General features: G+C 41.9%; 1 protein-coding gene across 1 annotated transcript in view; it reads left to right on the forward strand.

Annotated features, from left to right (window-relative positions):
• The window catches only part of WDR44 (WD repeat domain 44), a 54,391-nt gene extending 38,234 nt beyond the window's left edge, over nt 1-16,157 (forward strand). Inside the window, exons 8-20 of the mRNA XM_072125786.1 lie at nt 3,283-3,366; nt 5,411-5,517; nt 5,610-5,761; nt 5,848-5,986; nt 6,415-6,476; nt 7,547-7,663; nt 9,415-9,537; nt 12,447-12,638; nt 13,033-13,134; nt 13,223-13,338; nt 14,271-14,398; nt 14,569-14,703; nt 15,735-16,157. Of these exons, the coding sequence (XP_071981887.1) occupies nt 3,283-3,366; nt 5,411-5,517; nt 5,610-5,761; nt 5,848-5,986; nt 6,415-6,476; nt 7,547-7,663; nt 9,415-9,537; nt 12,447-12,638; nt 13,033-13,134; nt 13,223-13,338; nt 14,271-14,398; nt 14,569-14,703; nt 15,735-15,829 (1,552 nt within the window). The 3' untranslated portion in view covers nt 15,830-16,157. The remainder of the gene's footprint in view (nt 1-3,282; nt 3,367-5,410; nt 5,518-5,609; nt 5,762-5,847; nt 5,987-6,414; nt 6,477-7,546; nt 7,664-9,414; nt 9,538-12,446; nt 12,639-13,032; nt 13,135-13,222; nt 13,339-14,270; nt 14,399-14,568; nt 14,704-15,734) is intronic.
• The last annotated feature ends 3,808 nt before the right edge of the window (nt 16,158-19,965 follow it).

A 19,965-nucleotide genomic window follows, 5' to 3' on the forward strand; every position in this document is an offset into this window, starting at 1 on the left:
ACGGCAAGTGAATCCTTCCACTCCATTCTGGACGGTGGTAGTTGCGTAGCTTTATGACATTCAGCTATCACCGTCCCTCTCGTAGATTGTGGATGGGAGTGCCAAAGAGCCAAAGTTAATTAGAACAGGATTACATTCTCGTAATCATTCGGAATCCTCCACTGATCAGATTGTTGTCCCCTATCCTGAGGTTAGGAGATAACAAAAGTTGATAAAACTCCTTTAATAGAAGGGAGATCCTTTTATGCATGAACCTCATTTTTGGTTCTTTAGATGACAACATCTCCAAAATACCTTTCTCTCTGGAGGACCTGCATTGTTCTGAATTACATTTGTACGTTATCCTCCCCTTTGCTGCAGATAAATCACCACCAGTTGAAACTGATCAGTGCGGGTCCTGGTGGTGGGGCACTGCATGATCATCTACTTGTGAAGAGTAGAGGATTAGAGATGAACGGACCTAATCTTTAGGTTCAGCAATCTGATCATTTGCACCACTACCAACTAGGCATTGCTGAGATTGGCCAAGTGTCCAGCTAGCCAATCACAGCCATGCTTAGTTGCAAGGAACATAAAGCTACCGGATTGGCTGCTCCACAGCCTATTGAGCAACTTGCGCAGGCTAGGCAGAGCCGGATAACCAAAACCGGGCCCTCTTATCTCTACAAAAGGAGCCCAAGAGCCAGAACAAAGCCCAATACAGGTCAGTGGTAAGTAGTTACCTTTTGGCTTGCGTATTCCCAATGCCATCATCTGCATGTCGTATGTTTTTTTGTTGGTCGGTCTGGTTATCCCTCCAAAACGAGATGCAGATAACGGCATGCATACGGCGGTGCGTCAGAAGCCATGTCACTTTATTCCAGCGCATACTTTTCCCCCATTTTTGTTCATCTCTACAACTTTGTGTACCCGTGTTATTTTCTGATTTGAAATAATTGTATCTGCAAAATCCTCCTTTTTGCTGATCTATACTGCAGAGGAAAGCTATTTTATTGCACACAAAAGAGGTAATTTTGTCTCCATATTAAATTTCCCCGTCATGATCAAATAAATCAGTTGTTTTGCCCTGGTAAGTCTATCCTAGCATTACTCAGCAAGACGGAGGCTATAAAAATACATATTGATCTCCCAATAAGCCATATTTCAGTATAATGTTTACAGGTAACATGAGACTAACCTCTAATGTCATTACCGACTTCCACTATTTAGGTTAGGAATTGAATTACCTGATCATTAGCTTCCATGTAGTGTCTCCGAAATGAATGGACAAGAATATAATGGAATGAGGACGGCTCTAATGAATTTATGACGAAAACCCATTCTTCATTATTATTAGAAAAGTGTAAGGCCGGCCCATACCACGACCTGACCCTGATGTCGGGGGTGAGAAGGAACAGGCGATTGCACTCTGTCCACATGTTGGCTATTTGCGCAGGTTGTCGCTTTTTACCATTCTGCCCCTGATCTCGCCAAGTACAGGTGCAACATGGAAATGCGTAATATGGCCATCATATCTGTTACGTGAAGTTTTTCTGTGTTGAGAGGTGGGCGGGATATTAGGTAATTTACCAAGATACATCTATTAACAGTTCTGCACCCCTGGTTCAGATGTGCCTTTTACCTGTCTGTCCATAAAATTACTGCAGGTGGAAGGTCATGTGATCTTCAGTCTACCTACCAGGACTGTATTTATCTATACTAACATAAGGTTGTGGAATGTAGATTGGCCATGGACTATTAGAGATCACATGACCCTTCATCTCCAGTCATTTGTTGCCATTTCTGTCCATAAAATGACTGGAGATGGAGTCATGTGATCTCATCTGTTCATGGCCAATCCACCTTCCAGGACCTTCTGTTAGTTTTATGAATACTGTCTTAGGACACTTGGACTTGGCCATGTGCTTGTACCTGGAGGGTGGGGGAGGGCTCCTTTCCCCTCTCCTCTCCATAGGAAGCCATGCCGGCTGGCACACTATACGGTGGGCAGTACAGCCATTCAAATGATTGACCATATTTTCCTTTTAAAGAGAATGTGGCCGTATTAAAACGGTATGGTATAGGTGGCCACTGATAAGGCAAAAGACATTTCGGGGGCAGGGTCTTCACACTTTAAGACAGCGCTTCAGAGCTAGTAATAGACTTATATTGGTGGGGAGTTGGGCTTGTTTGTTGTGGTTTTGTCTTCAAAATTTAAAACGTAAAATGTGTTTTCGAAAATGAATTCATATGATCCGATTTTAAAAATGGACATATTTCCTGCACATGAAACAAAGAATGGATAAATAGTCAGGACAAATTAATTCAACCACAACGGGAGCTGCTCTTGGTTTTGTGTAATGTAGGAGGACCCATAACTGGGGACTCCCCTGTCCCATGTCCGTGTGCCAACTCCAAAAGATGACCTTTATAAATGACTGCATAGAAGGCAAAGGTTTGCGTCTATGTAACATATAGGCGTAGGGGGTGAATTGCATTTGTTACTAGTTCCTTTGTGCTCAATTCAAGGGATTTTCCATTAATATGAATATTTACCTGGCTCCAGCTCCTGTTTCCTATGTTGCCCCAGAATTTCTGGCTTCAGACCCCACACCTGACTAGAATTTCAGGGTTGGGATGGGCATAGGATCCACTTCATCCAATTAGAGGCCAATTTAGACCAGGCGAAAACGCAGGAAGTGATGTTCCCTGAAAAATGGAAGTGAGGTCCCTTGTCCAAGTAACCTGTCTAGTCATAAGTTAAGGTAGATCCTTTAACGATCCCATCCCTCCAAGAACTGCCGGTCCTACCCAAAGCTCGAAAGCGGAAGTACTAGTGTGACATTGAAGCCAGAGCAGGGTAAGTACATGTTCTTATGTTCCATATGCATGGGACCTTTGATTACTGGTACCAACGGGAGACCCCATATGAAGTCCAACTATAATAGAAATATTCTCCATGGCCCTTATCCTAAAGTGAAGGGGTGCCGCTACAAGGAAACATTTGCTCTTTAGGAAACCCTTTTATTTTACAATAATGTATATTTTGGCTTACGTAGAGGAAAGTAGAAGTTTATATGGTGCCTAAACTATTGTCTTTATCATGGACACATTTAGTAAAAGGATTCTTTCTGATCTTTTTAAGTTTGTAATGATTTATGGAATACACGTGGAATCTGATGCTTTGTAAATCCTTCAGTATACATCTTCACAATGACACCATAATCCAGCAAAAGTAATCTAATACAAAAGAAGACGTTGTTATTGAATTACATTGATGATGAACCTCTCCTGCTCTTTTAGTAATGACGCTGCACAGTCTGACGATGAAGAAAAGCTCCAAGCCCATCAATCTGACACGGATGGAGGGAAACTAAAGCAGAAAACGTAATTAAAGGTTTTTTTATTATCATTTTGTTGGGGGGGGGGGGGGGGCTGTAATCGCAGCAGGTTAGCGCCATATTCTGTAGAATACGTGACACACATTTTTGCAACAATGTAACAGTTTTCTATCTAGAACTGGAATTTTTTTCCAGGATATAGGGCTCCTAGAAATCTTTGCGGTGCTCGCTTTATTGCTTATTTTTGTGCTACTATGATTGTTTTTCAACTGAAGTTTTAATTATGGGGAAACATCAATGCCCTTAAGTTCATCTGGACCTGATATAGTTTCCGTAACATAGCCAGCCACGGCTACTATAGTATTTTTCCGACTAGAAGATATACTTTTTAGCAAGAAAATCTCTCAAAATCCAAAGGTCAGAAGGATCCAGCACTCCCTGACTACTGTCCTGGATATCGGGTGAAGTTCTGATGAAGCATTTCACCCAGTGTCATAGAGTACTGCCTCTGCACTGCCTTGTCCCTGTCTGAACTGATGTGGAAATTACCGAAGGGCCTACATGTGGCTGCCTACAAGGGCCGAAGCATGTGACTAATCACATGCTTTCTGCATCACTGCAAGGTCCTTAAACCATTTCTTGCTTCCAGGCCAGAGAAGTAGAAGAGGCTATTTATGTGTGAGAGAGCAAATGGATGTAGCATTGGGGAGTGTTCGTGTGAGTAAATGAATGTAGCAGAGCCTTGTCTGAAGGAATGGATGTAGCGGAGCTATGTGTGTGTCAGTTAGCGAATGGATGTAGCGGAGCTGTGAGTGAGTGAATAGATGTAGCGGAGCTGTGAGTGAGTGAATGGATGTAGCGGAGCTGTGAGTGAGTGAATGGATGTAGCGGAGCTGTGAGTGAGTGAATGGATGTAGCGGAGCTGTGAGTGAGTGAATGGATGTAGCGGAGCTGTGAGTGAGTGAATGGATGTAGCGGAGCTGTGAGTGAGTGAATGGATGTAGCGGAGCTGTGAGTGAGTGAATGGATGTAGCGGAGCTGTGAGTGAGTGAATGGATGTAGCGGAGCTGTGAGTGAGTGAATGGATGTAGCGGAGCTGTGAGTGAGTGAATGGATGTAGCGGAGCTGTGAGTGAGTGAATGGATGTAGCGGAGCTGTGAGTGAGTGAATGGATGTAGCGGAGCTGTGAGTGAGTGAATGGATGTAGCGGAGCTGTGAGTGAGTGAATGGATGTAGCGGAGCTGTGAGTGAGTGAATGGATGTAGCGGAGCTGTGAGTGAGTGAATGGATGTAGCGGAGCTGTGAGTGAGTGAATGGATGTAGCGGAGCTGTGAGTGAGTGAATGGATGTAGCGGAGCTGTGAGTGAGTGAATGGATGTAGCGGAGCTGTGAGTGAGTGAATGGATGTAGCGGAGCTGTGAGTGAGTGAATGGATGTAGCGGAGCTGTGAGTGAGTGAATGGATGTAGCGGAGCTGTGAGTGAGTGAATGGATGTAGCGGAGCTGTGAGTGAGTGAATGGATGTAGCGGAGCTGTGAGTGAGTGAATGGATGTAGCGGAGCTGTGAGTGAGTGAATGGATGTAGCGGAGCTGTGAGTGAGTGAATGGATGTAGCGGAGCTGTGAGTGAGTGAATGGATGTAGCGGAGCTGTGAGTGAGTGAATGGATGTAGCGGAGCTGTGAGTGAGTGAATGGATGTAGCGGAGCTGTGAGTGAGTGAATGGATGTAGCGGAGCTGTGAGTGAGTGAATGGATGTAGCGGAGCTGTGAGTGAGTTGAATGAAAGTAGCAGGGATGTATCTGCTGTGTTTGTTTGTGACCAACTTGAAATTTATTATTGGTATCAAATGTATTTTAAGTTTTTTTAAAATATGGGGTGTGTCTGAAAAATATGGTACTTTAAGATGATGAAAGCTGGCATATCATGGTTATAAAAGTATATATGGAACTACTCCTAAACCATCTTTATTACCTCCCAGGCAGGGTCCTCCCTCATTTTGATCTCTTTTGGCCTATAATCTTGATTTGCTGTGAATTGCTTTCAGCAGCTGTTTGCAATGTTATAACTTTGCCCTTTTTTAATTTTTGAAGGACACAGCTGAAAAAATTCTTGGGAAAGAAGGTGAAGAGAGCAAAACATCTGGCGGAAGAGTATGGTGAGCGGGCAGTAAATAAGGTGAAGAGTGTCAGGGATGAAGGTGAGCAGAGACATTACATCACATGGGCAGTGCACAGATCTGCATGGGATGTAGTAGGATTTAAAATAATGTCATTTTTCTTTTGTCCTCAGTTTTTCACACCGATCCAGACGACCCATCATCCAGTGATGACGAGGGGATGCCATACACCAGGCCTGTGAAGTTTAAAGCCGCCCATGGCTTCAAGGGTCCATATGACTTTGAGCAAATCAAGGTTGTGCAAGACTTAAGCGGAGAACATATGGTAATGCTTTGCTTTTATCTGAGTACACCCGTCGTCCTGGTAACATAGATCTATATCTAAAATCTACCGACTCTGATTCCTTTCAGGGCGCCGTATGGACGATGAAGTTTTCACACTGTGGAAGGTTACTTGCCTCCGCCGGACAAGATAACATTGTGCGGATATGGGTTCTCAAAAACGCATTTGATTACTTCAATAATATGAGAATCAAGTACAACACAGAAGGTAAACTATTTGGAATATTTTCAATTATTACAGACGATGTAATTAATTATAGAGCTATTTTTTTTCTTGGCATGTCACGTAATATTTTTAAGCTTGGCATATAGTGGCCGGTTATAGTTACTCAGACCCTATTCACTTAAATGGGAACTGAGCTGCAGTAACCAGAAGTGGCCACTACATGGTGTACAGAGCTGTTTGGCTCTCCATACACTGTGATGGCTGTTCCCAGATCCTGAATCCCAGAGTGTCCTGTCACAGGCCGCACACACTGCCCACATCATATTGACCTATCTTGCTTCCCCACTAAACTGCAGTACCGATATTGTAGTTGATTAATTGGCCAGCACTGATACTGTAACGCGTAGTTCACATACTGCAACTTTTTATATCATTTACTTTATTAATTTGGAACAACTTTTCTTTTTCAGGGCGAGTTTCTCCATCGCCATCTCAGGAAAGTCTTAATTCTTCCAAATCTGACACTGATGCGGTATGTCTAATATCTGTATAGTAATGGTACTGCCTCCTACTCCATTTTGCTAGTTAAAGGGGTTGGGTCTTGTTTTAGAGCTGTCCTGTGTATGTGGGATAACCTTTTGTAGGGGGGTGATGAGACTCCCACTGGTCATGACCACAGGTGTTACTAGTCTCTGTCTTAAAACATTAAAACTTCCTCACAGATCCAGGCACCGTGACTGTGGTAAGTTTCTTGTATATGTTATCCATGACCTCCTTCCTTCTAAAATCAACTATTAAAATTATACTTGTGAACTATGAAGATTTTGCGAATGGTACACGAGTCCATCCATGCTGCAGATTCACAAGCTATTACACCGTGTAAGGCAGTGGTTCTCAACCTTTCTAATGCTGTGACCCCGCAATACAGTTCCTCATGTTGTGGTGACCCCAAACCATGCAACTCGCAGTAAAAACACAATAAAATTGCGTCTCCGATGGCTTTAGGCGACCCCCGGTTTTGGTCGTTCGACCCCCACTGGGGTCCCGACCCACAGGTTGAGAACCGCTGGTGTAAGGAGAAGTTTTCACTCTCCCCTTGTTTTGGATTACCATGGGCAGGGGGAAGGAGGAAGTGCTGAGGAAGCAGAGAGGTGGGGCGGTAATGCAATTAGCATCATTTTAAAAGTTGATATTAGAAGGAAGGAGGCCATGGATAGCAAATATAAGTGCCTGGATCTATGAATAGGTGTCCCTGGATTATTATGATGGATTTTGGTGGTAGATTTCCTTTTAATGAAGTTTTATTTCGGACACGCACGCTAATGCTCCATTCAGAGCCCAGAGATGTACTTGGCTAATTCAGTCTGTGTTACAGAAAGTTCAGGTAGTGGCAGGGCACGTGCCTCCATTCAGATGTCAGACCCCCAGTAGCGAACTAGTTATCCTCTATTCTCTTGTCACTCAGCGTTGTCACCCAGGTGAATTGCAGCTTTTTATGGTTTTTGTTAGATTGCACATTAAGGGTGAAGAATTCTTGCTGGTTTCTTTTATATGCTGTCGGATTTACAGGTTTCTGCTTATCTGTGTGTATTTGCATCGTAGGCCTACAGCGGAGCAGATGATATGGATGCCGATGATAAAAATGTGCCCTTCCGCCAGGTGCCGTTTTGTAAATATAAAGGACACACGGCCGATCTTCTGGATTTGTCCTGGTCTAAAGTAAGTGAAAGGAGATCAGACATAGACACAATGTGCAGTTTTGTTTCTACTTTTTACCTATTGTACCAAAGACTTAATTGTACCACTACTTATGTTATCGCCCTCAAGTGAAAAGTATCTCGCACACTCCATAGAATAATTGCTGGAGAATTTTATTAATTTGCCACACCTTGATCTGAACAGCGGTTGTGCAAACCTTAGGACAGTGATGGCGAACCTTTTAAAGACCGAGTGCCCAGACTACAACCAAAACCCACTCATTTATCACAGAGTGCCAGTAAAAGTAGTAACTTATTAATTTATTTGTTGAACTGTTCTCCCATAACTTTCAATCATACCTTCCTCCTGAGGAAACCGATACAATTGAAAGCAGGAGAGCAAATACAGACTATCACTGTAGCTTCTCTCCAGGGTCCCGCAGTACAGGAAGAGTCGTAGTGCCAGCAGGAGGACCTTCAAAGATAACCCGGTCTTCTCCACACCTTCTCGCTTTTCCTTCAGTCCCAAGGTTCCAAGAGATTCTAGGTGCCAGGGATCCAAAGTTATGGATCCTATAATCCAGCATGTATCTCATGCATGCTTGGCTACTAAGGTGCCAAGCATATGAGATGCTTCCTTGGTGATTAAAAGGGTTAAAATAGCACTGAGATTAGTAAATATTGACTTGAGTGGAACAGCAGTTAGATTCTTTGAGTCCTGTCTGGTGAACTCTGTGCTGAGCTTGAGTGCCCACAGAGAGCACTCTGAGTGCCACCTCTGGCACCCGTGCCATAGGTTCGCCACCACTGCCTTAGGAGGTTTGCGTAGTGTTAAGATGTCTTGATGAAACCTGCCTTGATGGGATTGCAGCGACCTAGTGCACCCAATAGTGTGAAATAGGTTCCCATTTCATAAAGAGAATCATGAAATGCTATACAATGTTCCAATATTCTTTCTGTATCAAATCCTCACTGTTTTCTAGGTCTCTGCTTGCTGTCAGTCTATAGGAAGCTTTGTTGTTTACTTCACATAGATAAAGACCTATCCATGGTCATGTGATGTCACACAGGTGCACGGCTTGTTATAACACACAGCTCCGATTATAATGCACCGTGCACCTGTGTGACTTCACATGACTGGGGTAAGGTTTGAATCCAGTCCCTGGTCCAGTACACAATGAAGCTTCCTATAGCAAGACAGCAAGCCGAGATCTAGAAAACGGCGATGAATAGGTGCAGAAATTATATTTGAAAATTGTGACTTTGATTATACAATCACATTTATTTGCTGAAACAGGAACTCCCCTTCAACCAAATGGCTACCAGGCACTGCTATTCATTGGGAATTTTACTTGGAAATATCCCTTTAAAATCTACAGCAGGTAACAAGTAGAAAGTTGGCCTTTGATGTAAATATACACCAAGAAGTCATTAATTCACCCACTTCTACCTCTCGTGCCCTCGTTCTTACTGCACTTTGTAACAAAGGAAAAGTTGTGCCGCAACTCGCCCTCCATAAAGTACAATGTGTATTGAACAGGACAGTATTAGATCAATACGCCATAAGCTGCTTTCTACTCTCCTGTATTTAACTGTGATTCTTTGTCTGTAAAAGTAGCTGCGCTCGATAATTATAGGAGAGGACACAAATCACATGGATACGATTATAGCTGCGGCCTCGGCTAGTAATGATCTCTTGTAGACACCGTCTCGCTGGAGTCCACAACACATGTTGTTTGACTCCGGAGAATAATTGCTACCTTCTCCCCACAGAATTACTTCTTACTGTCCTCATCCATGGATAAGACAGTCCGTCTATGGCACATATCCAGGAGGGAGTGTTTGTGTTGTTTCCAGCATATAGACTTTGTTACAGCAATAGCTTTTCATCCAAGGGTAAGTCGCTCTCGTTTTATTCGTATTGAACAGAGTTCTTTCTACACCTCACATGATGGACACATATACACTGCTCCCATAGGGTTACTGTGTGATCACATAGAAACAATTGTATCTGGAACCTTTCAGAATGTTGCTAATGACTGCAAGCATGGATGTACCAAATTATCCCCTATTCACCGTATAGGGGATAACAGGTTGCTTGCTGATGGTCCGAATGCTGGGGGTTCCACCAGTCGGACCATCGGCTGGAGAACAGTGGTCCCGTTTTTACTAATTGATGGAGCTTGTGACCTTTCACCCCATCAGTTGCAAGGCAGTGTTGGAGACTTCAGAGCACTGTGATCAGCTATTCCTGGTACTTCCATAGACAATGCACCTGGGAATCCTATATTACAAAAAAATTTGTATATTGATGGGCTGCCAAAATTCATAAAATACTAATACTGCTCATAACTTTAAGTATAGCACATGATAAAACTGATATAAATCAAGTGCCTAGTGCAATAATAGTCAAGTTGCTATCACAGTATTTCAAAGTATATGCAAAGTGTTCCAGCTCATTCCCCCTCCCTCAGGAATGAGGGAGACACTGGATGTGTGACGAGACCCCCACAGATAACGAAAACGATGGGGTTCGATGGGATCCCAGTTACCCCAGTCGGACCCCTCGTCGCTCCCAGAGAGAAATGGAGCAGCCGGCCACGCATGACCGCTCTGCTCCATCTCAATGGAGCTAACAGAAGTTGCAGATTGGATCGGGCCTAACTTTAATTTGTGGCAGAACCCCTTTAAGAGCATCACTCAGCTGTATCCTGCAACTCCCATAGAGTGCATAGACCAGCCAGGCACATGCCTTACTGTCATTATATACAATACTCCTTTTTCTTAAACACACATTTTGAGCTGGAAAACCACTTTTTTTTTAATAAAAAACCCTCGGCCCACGTGTAGAAGAGTCGGAGACGATTTCAGTCTTAAAAGGTTAATGGAGCTTTAAGGGTGTAACATATCTACACATATCAGGGCTTCCCTCATCAGTGGTTAATGCGTTTCTATTAATATTTTTGCATTTTATGCCAATGAAAGCCTACCACCATGCCTAAAATCTGCCTTGTGTAGGATTTGCGTTATCACTGCATTTACCATCATCTTGTATATTGCTCAGCTCCTCATCCCTTTAATTGCTGTAAAATACAGTTTTGTTATTGCTCTTCGGTGCGTGACGCGAGTTAACACGCTGCCTGCTCCCGGCTGGAGTTTGTTCATTTTATTAGTGACTATAAAAGCTTTGCTAATTGTTCAGGGAGATGATTATGTTTTATAGTTTGTAGCAGCGGGAGCGGAAGAACAGATTTAAATCTGGAACATGAAAGGGAATTTGTACTGTATGTTATCATGGAAAGGAAGGTTCACCCTTTTCTCAGCACTTTGACGAAACCATAAAATTAAAAATAAAATCGCACCAGTCCAGAAAGAGATGAAGAAGTAGATTGTCGTCTGATACAAAAGCACAGGGTTTTTGTTTTTAGATTTATCCCCTATAAGTATTAAAATTTAATAAAATTTTACTAAAATATGTAAAACATCAATCAGTCACCTTCTTTAGGTTCAGCTACAGATGCAGAGATTGCATGTTCTTCTCCAAACTCTCATCTCCTTCACCATTCTACCTCCAGCCAACAGAATGGAGAGGGCAACAATTTAAATATATCTTCTGAATGCAGTTCTGGTGTCATGTTAAAGAACGAAATCTGCCCTTTAATATCACATCAGGATTGTGTTCCATAAACAGAAATATCCACTGTTAGTCGGGAATGGAGTGTTGTATATAGAAATCATTTTTTTTTTTTTTACTGGAACAGTGGGCATTTCCGGTTCTGGGGTACCTAAAACAATGCTTATGCAGTATTAAAGAATTGTGTTTCTAGGTGCCTCGTACAGAAAATATTAGCCTACAGATATGATGCAATGTACAAACTGCTCAGCTCCTCCTGCTCTATAACATGCTGCCTGCAGATGGGACACTTATAGAGCAGGAGGCCCTGAGCAGATTATACATCATGCTGCCTGCAGATAGGACACCATGTACAATTTGCTCAGCTCCTCTTGCTCTATAATAATCTGTCTGCATAGAGGACACCATGTAAAATCTGTTCAATTCCTCCTGCTCTATAACATGCTGCCTGTAGATATGACACTGTACTATTTGCTCAGCTCCTCCTGCTGTATAATAGGCTGCCTGCAGATAGGACACTAAAATCTAGGTCATTGTCTCCTGATTGATCTGGGGTTTGGGGCATACACTGCCGCATGGTACACCAATGTATGATACGTCCCCTCCACCCCTGTGTACAATCTTCTCTGCTCTTCCTGCTCTATAACATGCTGCCTGTAGATAGGACACTGTGTACAATCTTTCCTACTCCTCCTCTTCTATAAAATGCGGCCTGAGGATCAGTCATGTTCAACTTCAGGTTTTTATTAGTTGTTTATGGTAGGGCCTAGTATGACGTAGAGGATTATCAGTCGTCCGGAGTGGATGAGGATACAGGACCGTGTACATGGTTCCAGAATTTGGTTCATTCCCCATTTCAGTCCCTATTGCTGAAAGACTGATAATCGTTTTCATCGCAGTAGACCCTTCTATAGATCATTCTCATATCCCCCACATAGAATATGAGTCAAACACAAAGAGGACACGGCAGCTACATCTGCATGTGTGCCTTATTCTATGCCAGCCTTTCATCCAAACAAGGCGAGAGCATAGATCTGTCTTCTGTATGCCTCTATTCACATTGGAACGTTTTACTCTAGGGTTGCGTCCTTCTTTTTCTCCTCTTTTTGATGTGGGACCTTATACTGTAGCTGATCACAAAACTGGAAGTAGTCCCATTCATTTCTTTCAGGATGACAGATACTTCTTAAGCGGATCCTTGGATGGGAAACTCCGGCTTTGGAACATTCCGGACAAAAAAGTTGCCTTGTGGAATGAGATTGATGGGCAGACGAAGCTCATTACCGCTGCCAATTTCTGTCAGAACGGCAAACATGCTGTGATCGGCACATACGATGGGAGATGCATCTTCTATGACACTGAGGTAATGGGCGGCTTACTGTGTCCCTGGTTTTTAAGAGGAATGGATGTACTGGAAAACAAATTCCGTATGAACGAGGGATCTCCTGGGCTTTCCAAATCTTAGTGATTGGACTTCCATATAAATTAGCCGTCCAGAATTTCAGATGCATTCTCCTAATTTGTGCCTGTTTTTTCTAGCTAGTCCAACTACGTGACAGGATTGATGTATGAATACATATTACATTGTGTATACAGTGATATGGACTGGTAGTACACAACAAGTGAAGACATGGTATAAGTTATTAGTAAATGTATCACTAAATGTATTGGGATTGTGACAATGGGATGTATCACAAGATTTGTCTTCCCTGAAATCTTACATTTTTGTTGGATTTCCTTTTTTTCTCATTTCCTAGCATCTGAAATATCACACGCAAATACATGTGCGTTCCACAAGGGGGCGAAACCGAGTCGGTAGAAAAATCACTGGAATAGAGCCATTACCTGGGGAAAATAAGGTGCAATGTCCTGGCTTTTAGTTTTCATTGATAAAACGTATTCACAGCGTCTTTGCGATGTCTAACGCCTTGTTTTGTAACTCTTTAGATCTTGGTAACATCTAATGATTCCAGAATACGGCTGTATGACCTGAGAGACTTATCCTTATCCATGAAATACAAAGGCTGTGTCAATAGCAGCAGTCAAATCAAAGCCAGTTTCAGGTACAGAAACAAATAACTGGGTCATAGATGGAAAATCGGGATTGAAATTTGGGCCATCAAGGGTTTTATGGTGCAATCAAATGACTATAATTTGGAAATAACTAAAGACTTCCCATTGCAACAGTGCATGAACATTATGGAGTGGGGTCCCCAAGATCTCCCTCTATAAGCCAAAACACCTCCAAATATTTCATTAAATACCTAGATATTTGGTTAATTATTAAACCATAAAGTACTGGGTTATGAGAGGTGTATTGGCGTTCTGGCCTTCGGTGTGAAGGAAAAAGCCTTTCATTAAACTGATGAGATGCAAACACATCAAAACAGCGCTGAGTAAGGCCTCATTCACACGGCCATTGAGAGACGTATATACGTCGGGTATACGTCCCCCATAGGCCGGCAATGGGCGCCGTATGGAGCGTTACGGTGCAGCACACGTGCGGCACCATACCGTTCCGTTGCCGGGAGAAAGATAGGACATGTCCTATCTTTCCCCTGAATACGGCTCCAAGCGCCATGTTTCTCAGGTGCCGCTGTGATCCTGCTGTGCTACGTTCCTGTGAATTTGGCCTAAAGTTGGGAATCTGTTCCTTCTGGAATAGATATACTGGTTTGGCTTTAATCCTACATCATGTTATTAAGCTTCCTGAAAGTCATGCTTGATGTTAAGGGAGCTGCCATACAAGGTTGCTAAAGAGGCAATGTTTTCCTTATCCCACTCTGGAAAACTTGTTTGCATATTTCCCAGAATCCCCCAGTGAAGCATCAATGGCTGTAAGATTTCACACTCCTTCAAGGCGGCCTTAATTGGCAAAGTCAATCCATACGTTTTCGGATTTTCCCTCCCCTGATCATTACACTGTGGCCAGTGCTGGTGATATGTGATACTGTTATATGTAACACTATAATGGGTCTGTTCTATATTTTTTCAGCCATGATTTCACATACATCGTCAGCGGCTCTGAAGATAAATATGTGTATATCTGGAGTACATACCATGACCTAAGCAAATTCACCTCTGTAAGAAGAGACCGCAATGACTTCTGGGAGGGCATAAAAGGTATGGTATATGGTCTTACATCCATCATCAATGCCCCCAAGTGTAGTAATGTACAGGAATCACTATATATAATATAGTATAATATATGTGTGTGTATATATACACATACACACTATGGGAATATGTGATTAGATTTTATCTAACATACTTCACATTTCCTTCTCTTGCAGCACATAATGCAGTCGTCACATCCGCCATCTTTGCTCCACATCCTAACCTGATGGTACCACCCGATGCATCCACTGACAGACAAGACCCTGACCAGAAGGGGGAACAGGGAGAGTCTGAGGATAACATACCATCAGGTGAGATGAGAACTTTATTATACAAGGTCACTTCTGCATTATCATTTTTGGTTTTCAAAGCAGAAAGCCAACAATGATGTGCTACCGCTTAGGTCCTAGGACAGAGACAAGTGGTGCCCCCTCCATCTCCGAGGAGTTACATAAAGGTCACTCGGGTTCTGGCAGGGGTGTCCATCATTTAAGGGTCTTTATTGTGTTGGGTTGACACTGGGCCTTCCACAGTCAGTTTCCCACTTCTTGCTAAAGACATTTCCCGAAAATCGTAAAAGGGGTTGGCCACTTCATGTTTTTTTTTAATGTCTGACTGATGAGGTAAAAGACAGGAGACTTCACTTTACCTATCAGGAAAGAGGTGCAAACTTTTAATGGATTTATTTTGTTAAATTATCTAATATCCCTCCCACTTACACACATTACATGAGGGAAAAGTGGCCAACCCCTTTAAATCATCAAAAATGCAAATGCATAACCTCATCAGCCCTCACCTGCATTACTGAAACATCCTTCTTGGTAGTATCCCATCCATTAAACCTGCATCCCTCAGATCAAGCTTAAAATTTAATTCCTGTTTAAAAGACGGCACCTCTTGCATCTCTTAAGTTCACTAACATGACCTAGGAACACAACTAGAGACCCTCATGTAACAATAGGAGGCCAAGAGTCACTAGTGGTTGACCTGTATAGTGCCATACCTCAGAGTAAGGCTCCACATGAACCTGTGCAAGTAATGTGCTGTGTGCAGCCGCCGTTTTCCATAGGAAGTGACTGCCCACCTGCAAAGACTGGTAGGAATAGGACCTGCCCTATGTTTTATGATCCGGACAGTCGTCACATTCCCTATACGGTGAAGCACGGTGCATGCGCTGCAGCATGAACATGCCCAGTAGAAGCCAATGGTGCCTCGGCCATGAGGCCCTATTTATCAGGAATTGGAGCCAACACACTTGTGTATGTGAAGCTTTATTAAATCATGATTTTTTTTTTAGGAAAAAAAAAAAAAAAATCCTAAATCGGTGTGTTCTATATTTCAGGTGCATTGAAGTCTGATCACACAGAAGTGCTGCTGTCAGCAGATTTCACTGGCGCCATCAAGGTGTTCATCAACAGGAAGAAGACTGTATCTTAATTGTGGCAGAATAAGCCTGTACTATATAATAGCCTCCACTCCTAGTATAATAAACCACAAACCTGGCGCTGAGCGGCAGATATTACTGCAGCAGACACCTCCACACCTGAAGCAGGACACTAATCTCTCGCCTCTTATCTCAGCCCTTCAGTAATATTACTCTGGAAATTACTGAGCAGAGTACTCTGGAATTGTGTCTGGAGTAACCACGATTATATAGAATTTACCTGAGATTCCTCCAGCTCCTATTGTTTTCCAATATTGCAGGGATATTCTTCATACACAGCATTATTTTACATATTCCTTAAAGTGAACGTCCAGCTTCTAACACCATAGTTTATCTTAAATTTTGTGTGCTCATGGTTTTTTTTTTTATTATTCTGATTTAGAGACCCAGAATATTTGAATAGATATAACAGTAAAAATCTGACTGAGAGAAGTCACCACCAGGGGGAGCTTTATAGCATAATTTATACAGTAAGTTCCCCCTTGTGGTGGCTTCTTGCATTAGGAGTTTAAAAAGTTCAACAAATGTATATTGGCATGAAATGGAAATAACATTATACCAATTCGCTTTTAAAAAAAAAAAAAAGTGGACATTAGGCTCTGTTCACACACCTGTATTTTGTTCGCCATAAAACATTGTCTACTGCACCTCGCTCTCCAGTTAGACTTTATAGTATATACAGGGGGTTGTATTAAAGAAATTCCTTTTAAGCTGTTTGGGATTTGAAAAACATGGCTGTTTCATTCCGAAGACAGCGCCACATGTGACTATGGTTGGTGTTGGTATTGCATCTCAACTGTATAGAAGTGAATGGAGCTAAGTTGTGATACCACGTACAACCCATGGTCAGGTGTGGCGCTTTTTTTTTTTTTTTTTTTTTTGAGGAAAGCAGCCATGTTTTTCAACTCTTTCATCAACCTGAATGGTGATCTTGAATATCCAAATTTTACCATGGAATTGCTGAGGTGGAGCGTCGCGTTCCCATATTGATTCTGCAGCAGCATGGAAAAATGGCGCAGCATTAAACGACTGTAGCCAAACGCACTTTTATTATAATGGTTGTGCAATGGTTTGCTGTTGCCTTAGAGGAAATTTTTAATGGAGTTGTGAATATGAAGGCAAAAGTAAACCCATGACCAAATGGATAGACGGTTCTGTTAGATCTCCACCCTGCTGATCTGCACTTTATGTAATGAAGCCTCCATATTGTTGAGGCTTTCTTCTATGTTTGAGTCATTTTCTTTTTCCCTATGAGTGACTGAATGGGGTTGTATACTAAAGAAACATGGCAGATTAAGTCCTGCTGTAGCGCCACTCTTATCCACAGGCTGGTTGTGGAATTGCATTTTACACCAAGTAAATTGTGTATATATAGTAGGTATAATGCCAGTTATGGACCGTGTAGGAAGGAACCGAACAGCCATGTCTTTGTATCTAGACCATGACCGCTCATTCAGTCATTATGTAAAGAAATAAGTAAATTAACCTTTTTTTTTTTTTGCTGAAAATTACATTTTACATCTGTAAAATCCTGTGATGTCACCAAAGCAAATAAATCGATAGGTTACATAGATAATACAAAGGCTCCTCCTGCTGCAATAATATCTTTCAGCTCCTCTGATTATATTCAGGCAGGTAAATTCCCTCTCTCAATCCCTATAGACTGCCACTAAAGAGTTAACTGGATTATTGGGTTTGGGAAATTCCTGAATGTAACTTGTACTATTCCCTTAGGACGCATCGTCCTTATACATTAGAAACCTGAAGTCGGGAGGATGCTACACTTGTATTATCAAGTCTTTCTTGTGGATACAATGTACAGTGAGTAGAAGACGACCTTACACCACCTTATGATGCTGATCTGAAGTAGGGTTCTGCTTACATCCACATTTTCCTAATTTGTAGTTGTGCTCAAAAGTTTACATATCCCTGCAGAATTTTGGGTGTCATGCAACAGGAAGTTTCATTGTTTACTTCCTGTGAGTAGAAAGCAGCCCCTGGTCATGTGATGTCACACAGATGCATGGCTCATTATAATAGTAATAATAAGAATAATTCCTATATTTATATAGCGCACACAGATTACGCAGCGCTGCACAGAGTTTTTAAATTGCTCCCTGTCCCCATGGGGCTCACAATCGAATCAACATACCAGTATGTTTTTTGGAGGGTGGGAGGAAACGGGAGGACCCAGAGGAAACCCACTCAAACACGGAGAGAACATACAAACTCTTTGCATGTGTTGTCCCTGGGACTTGAACCCAGGTCCCCAGCGCTGCAAGGCTGTAATGCTAACCACTAAGCCACATAACTCTAACAAGCAGTGCACCTCTGTGACATCACATGACCTTTTTTTTTTTTTTTTATATATATATCTATATATATCTATATATCTATATATATCTATATAGATATATATATATATATCTATCTATCTCCGCTGGAAATAAATAGTAAAGCTTCCTATAGAATGACAGCAAGCAGAGATCTGGAAGACTGAGGAATTGATACAGAAAGTATATCGGAAAATTGTACACAGTCCGTATCAATGAATAGCTGAAAGTGGACAGTCCCTTTAAATGGACAACTGTAACACCCAGTTATCAATTGATTCATAAATGAGATATAAAGACGAGGCAGAATTCTGAGACCATGTGAGGCAGAGATTCCCAGTACACTGAATGCTACACTTACCTTTGGTGATACCTGATGTATCTGAAAATCTCTGCATTGAAGTATATTCAAAGCTGCTTAACTTTTTTGCAAGGAGTCAAACTTCAAAATGTCGTAACACAGTTTTTCTTCGAGAACCGCGTCCACCCTGCAGTAAATGGCGGCGTATCACTGCTCCGTGACCAGAGCTCTCACCCCTAAAACTTTATGCACTTTTTTTTCCCCCCCTTTCTCTATACTCAGATATTATCTCGGTGGTTCCTGTAATAAATTTTAAGATGTTTCTGATGGGTCAACACATTGTACAAAAATATTTGACCCGGCAGAACTTGGTAGTCGCCTCTTACTCTGTCTCCTTTTCTGTTGTGACATTTCTGCTTGATCCGTGACCCTTTGCTTTGCACTCCAGGACACAATGTATCCGTGTGAAGTGTAGAAGAAAAACCCATTCCTTACATTCACGATCCAGGAGACTTTATTTTATGTCTAGGGGATTCTTGTTTTTGGTTCCCCCCCCCCCCCCCCCTTCTCCGCTTTAGTATTTGTGCCCCCATCCACCCCAACTGTGCTTTAAAACAAGAAAAAAAGAGATAAACTTGTTTACATTTTTTAACTATTGTAGTAAAGTTGAAGCTTTTTTTGTTTAGATATTCTGGGTAATGAAAATGTCTGTAAATAGAATCACTAGATACCAATGAAGTAACAGTCTGGGTTGTTCTGCCCTGAAAATGTTATTGATGGTTAAAAGTGTAAAACAAAAGAAATAAAATCAGAAATCTTCTCATTAAAAGCCTGTCAATGACAATGTGAAAAGGAAACAAATGCCTTGTGCTGTTTTTGGATTAAAGGTTCAGCCAGGATCTGGCATCGAGTCTTAGCCATGAGGACCACGGCGAATATAGATCTGTTGAAACGGAAAACAAAGTAGATCCTGCCCTAGGGTTGATATCTGTGTGTAAGAAGTGACCACTGATGTATTGATTGAAATATTGATAGGAAAAAATTGGAATATTAAAAAAAAAAAATATATATATATATATATATATATATACAGTATATAAACTGATCTTCAAGGGAACTAAAACTTGTCCATTTAATGCAGGCACTGGTGACACTGCACTAGCTGTGAGGTTGTTGAATGTAGAGCAGGTACTGCAAGGACAGACAAAAAAAAGCGACTGAGGGCTAAAATTGAACCCACCAGACTTTCCCTACCTATTTACTCAAAACCACCTTAGGCAGTTACTGGATGACAGTTCCTGCTTATTTCTAAGTGACAACAGATGAGAAATTGCTCTGGTGACTTTACCTATTCTTTTCAAAAACCAAGAGGACAACGAAGTACCAAATTGATAAAGATTAGGTATAATCTGGAACCTTGTCTTGGTGAAGTTTGAACTATAACTGAGGGATAGGTTCAGAGGACCTTTTATGTTATCTGATGGCAACACTGATA

Source organism: Engystomops pustulosus, chromosome 9 (genome assembly GCF_040894005.1).
Source record: "Engystomops pustulosus chromosome 9, aEngPut4.maternal, whole genome shotgun sequence".
Taxonomy (NCBI): Eukaryota; Metazoa; Chordata; class Amphibia; order Anura; family Leptodactylidae; genus Engystomops; species Engystomops pustulosus.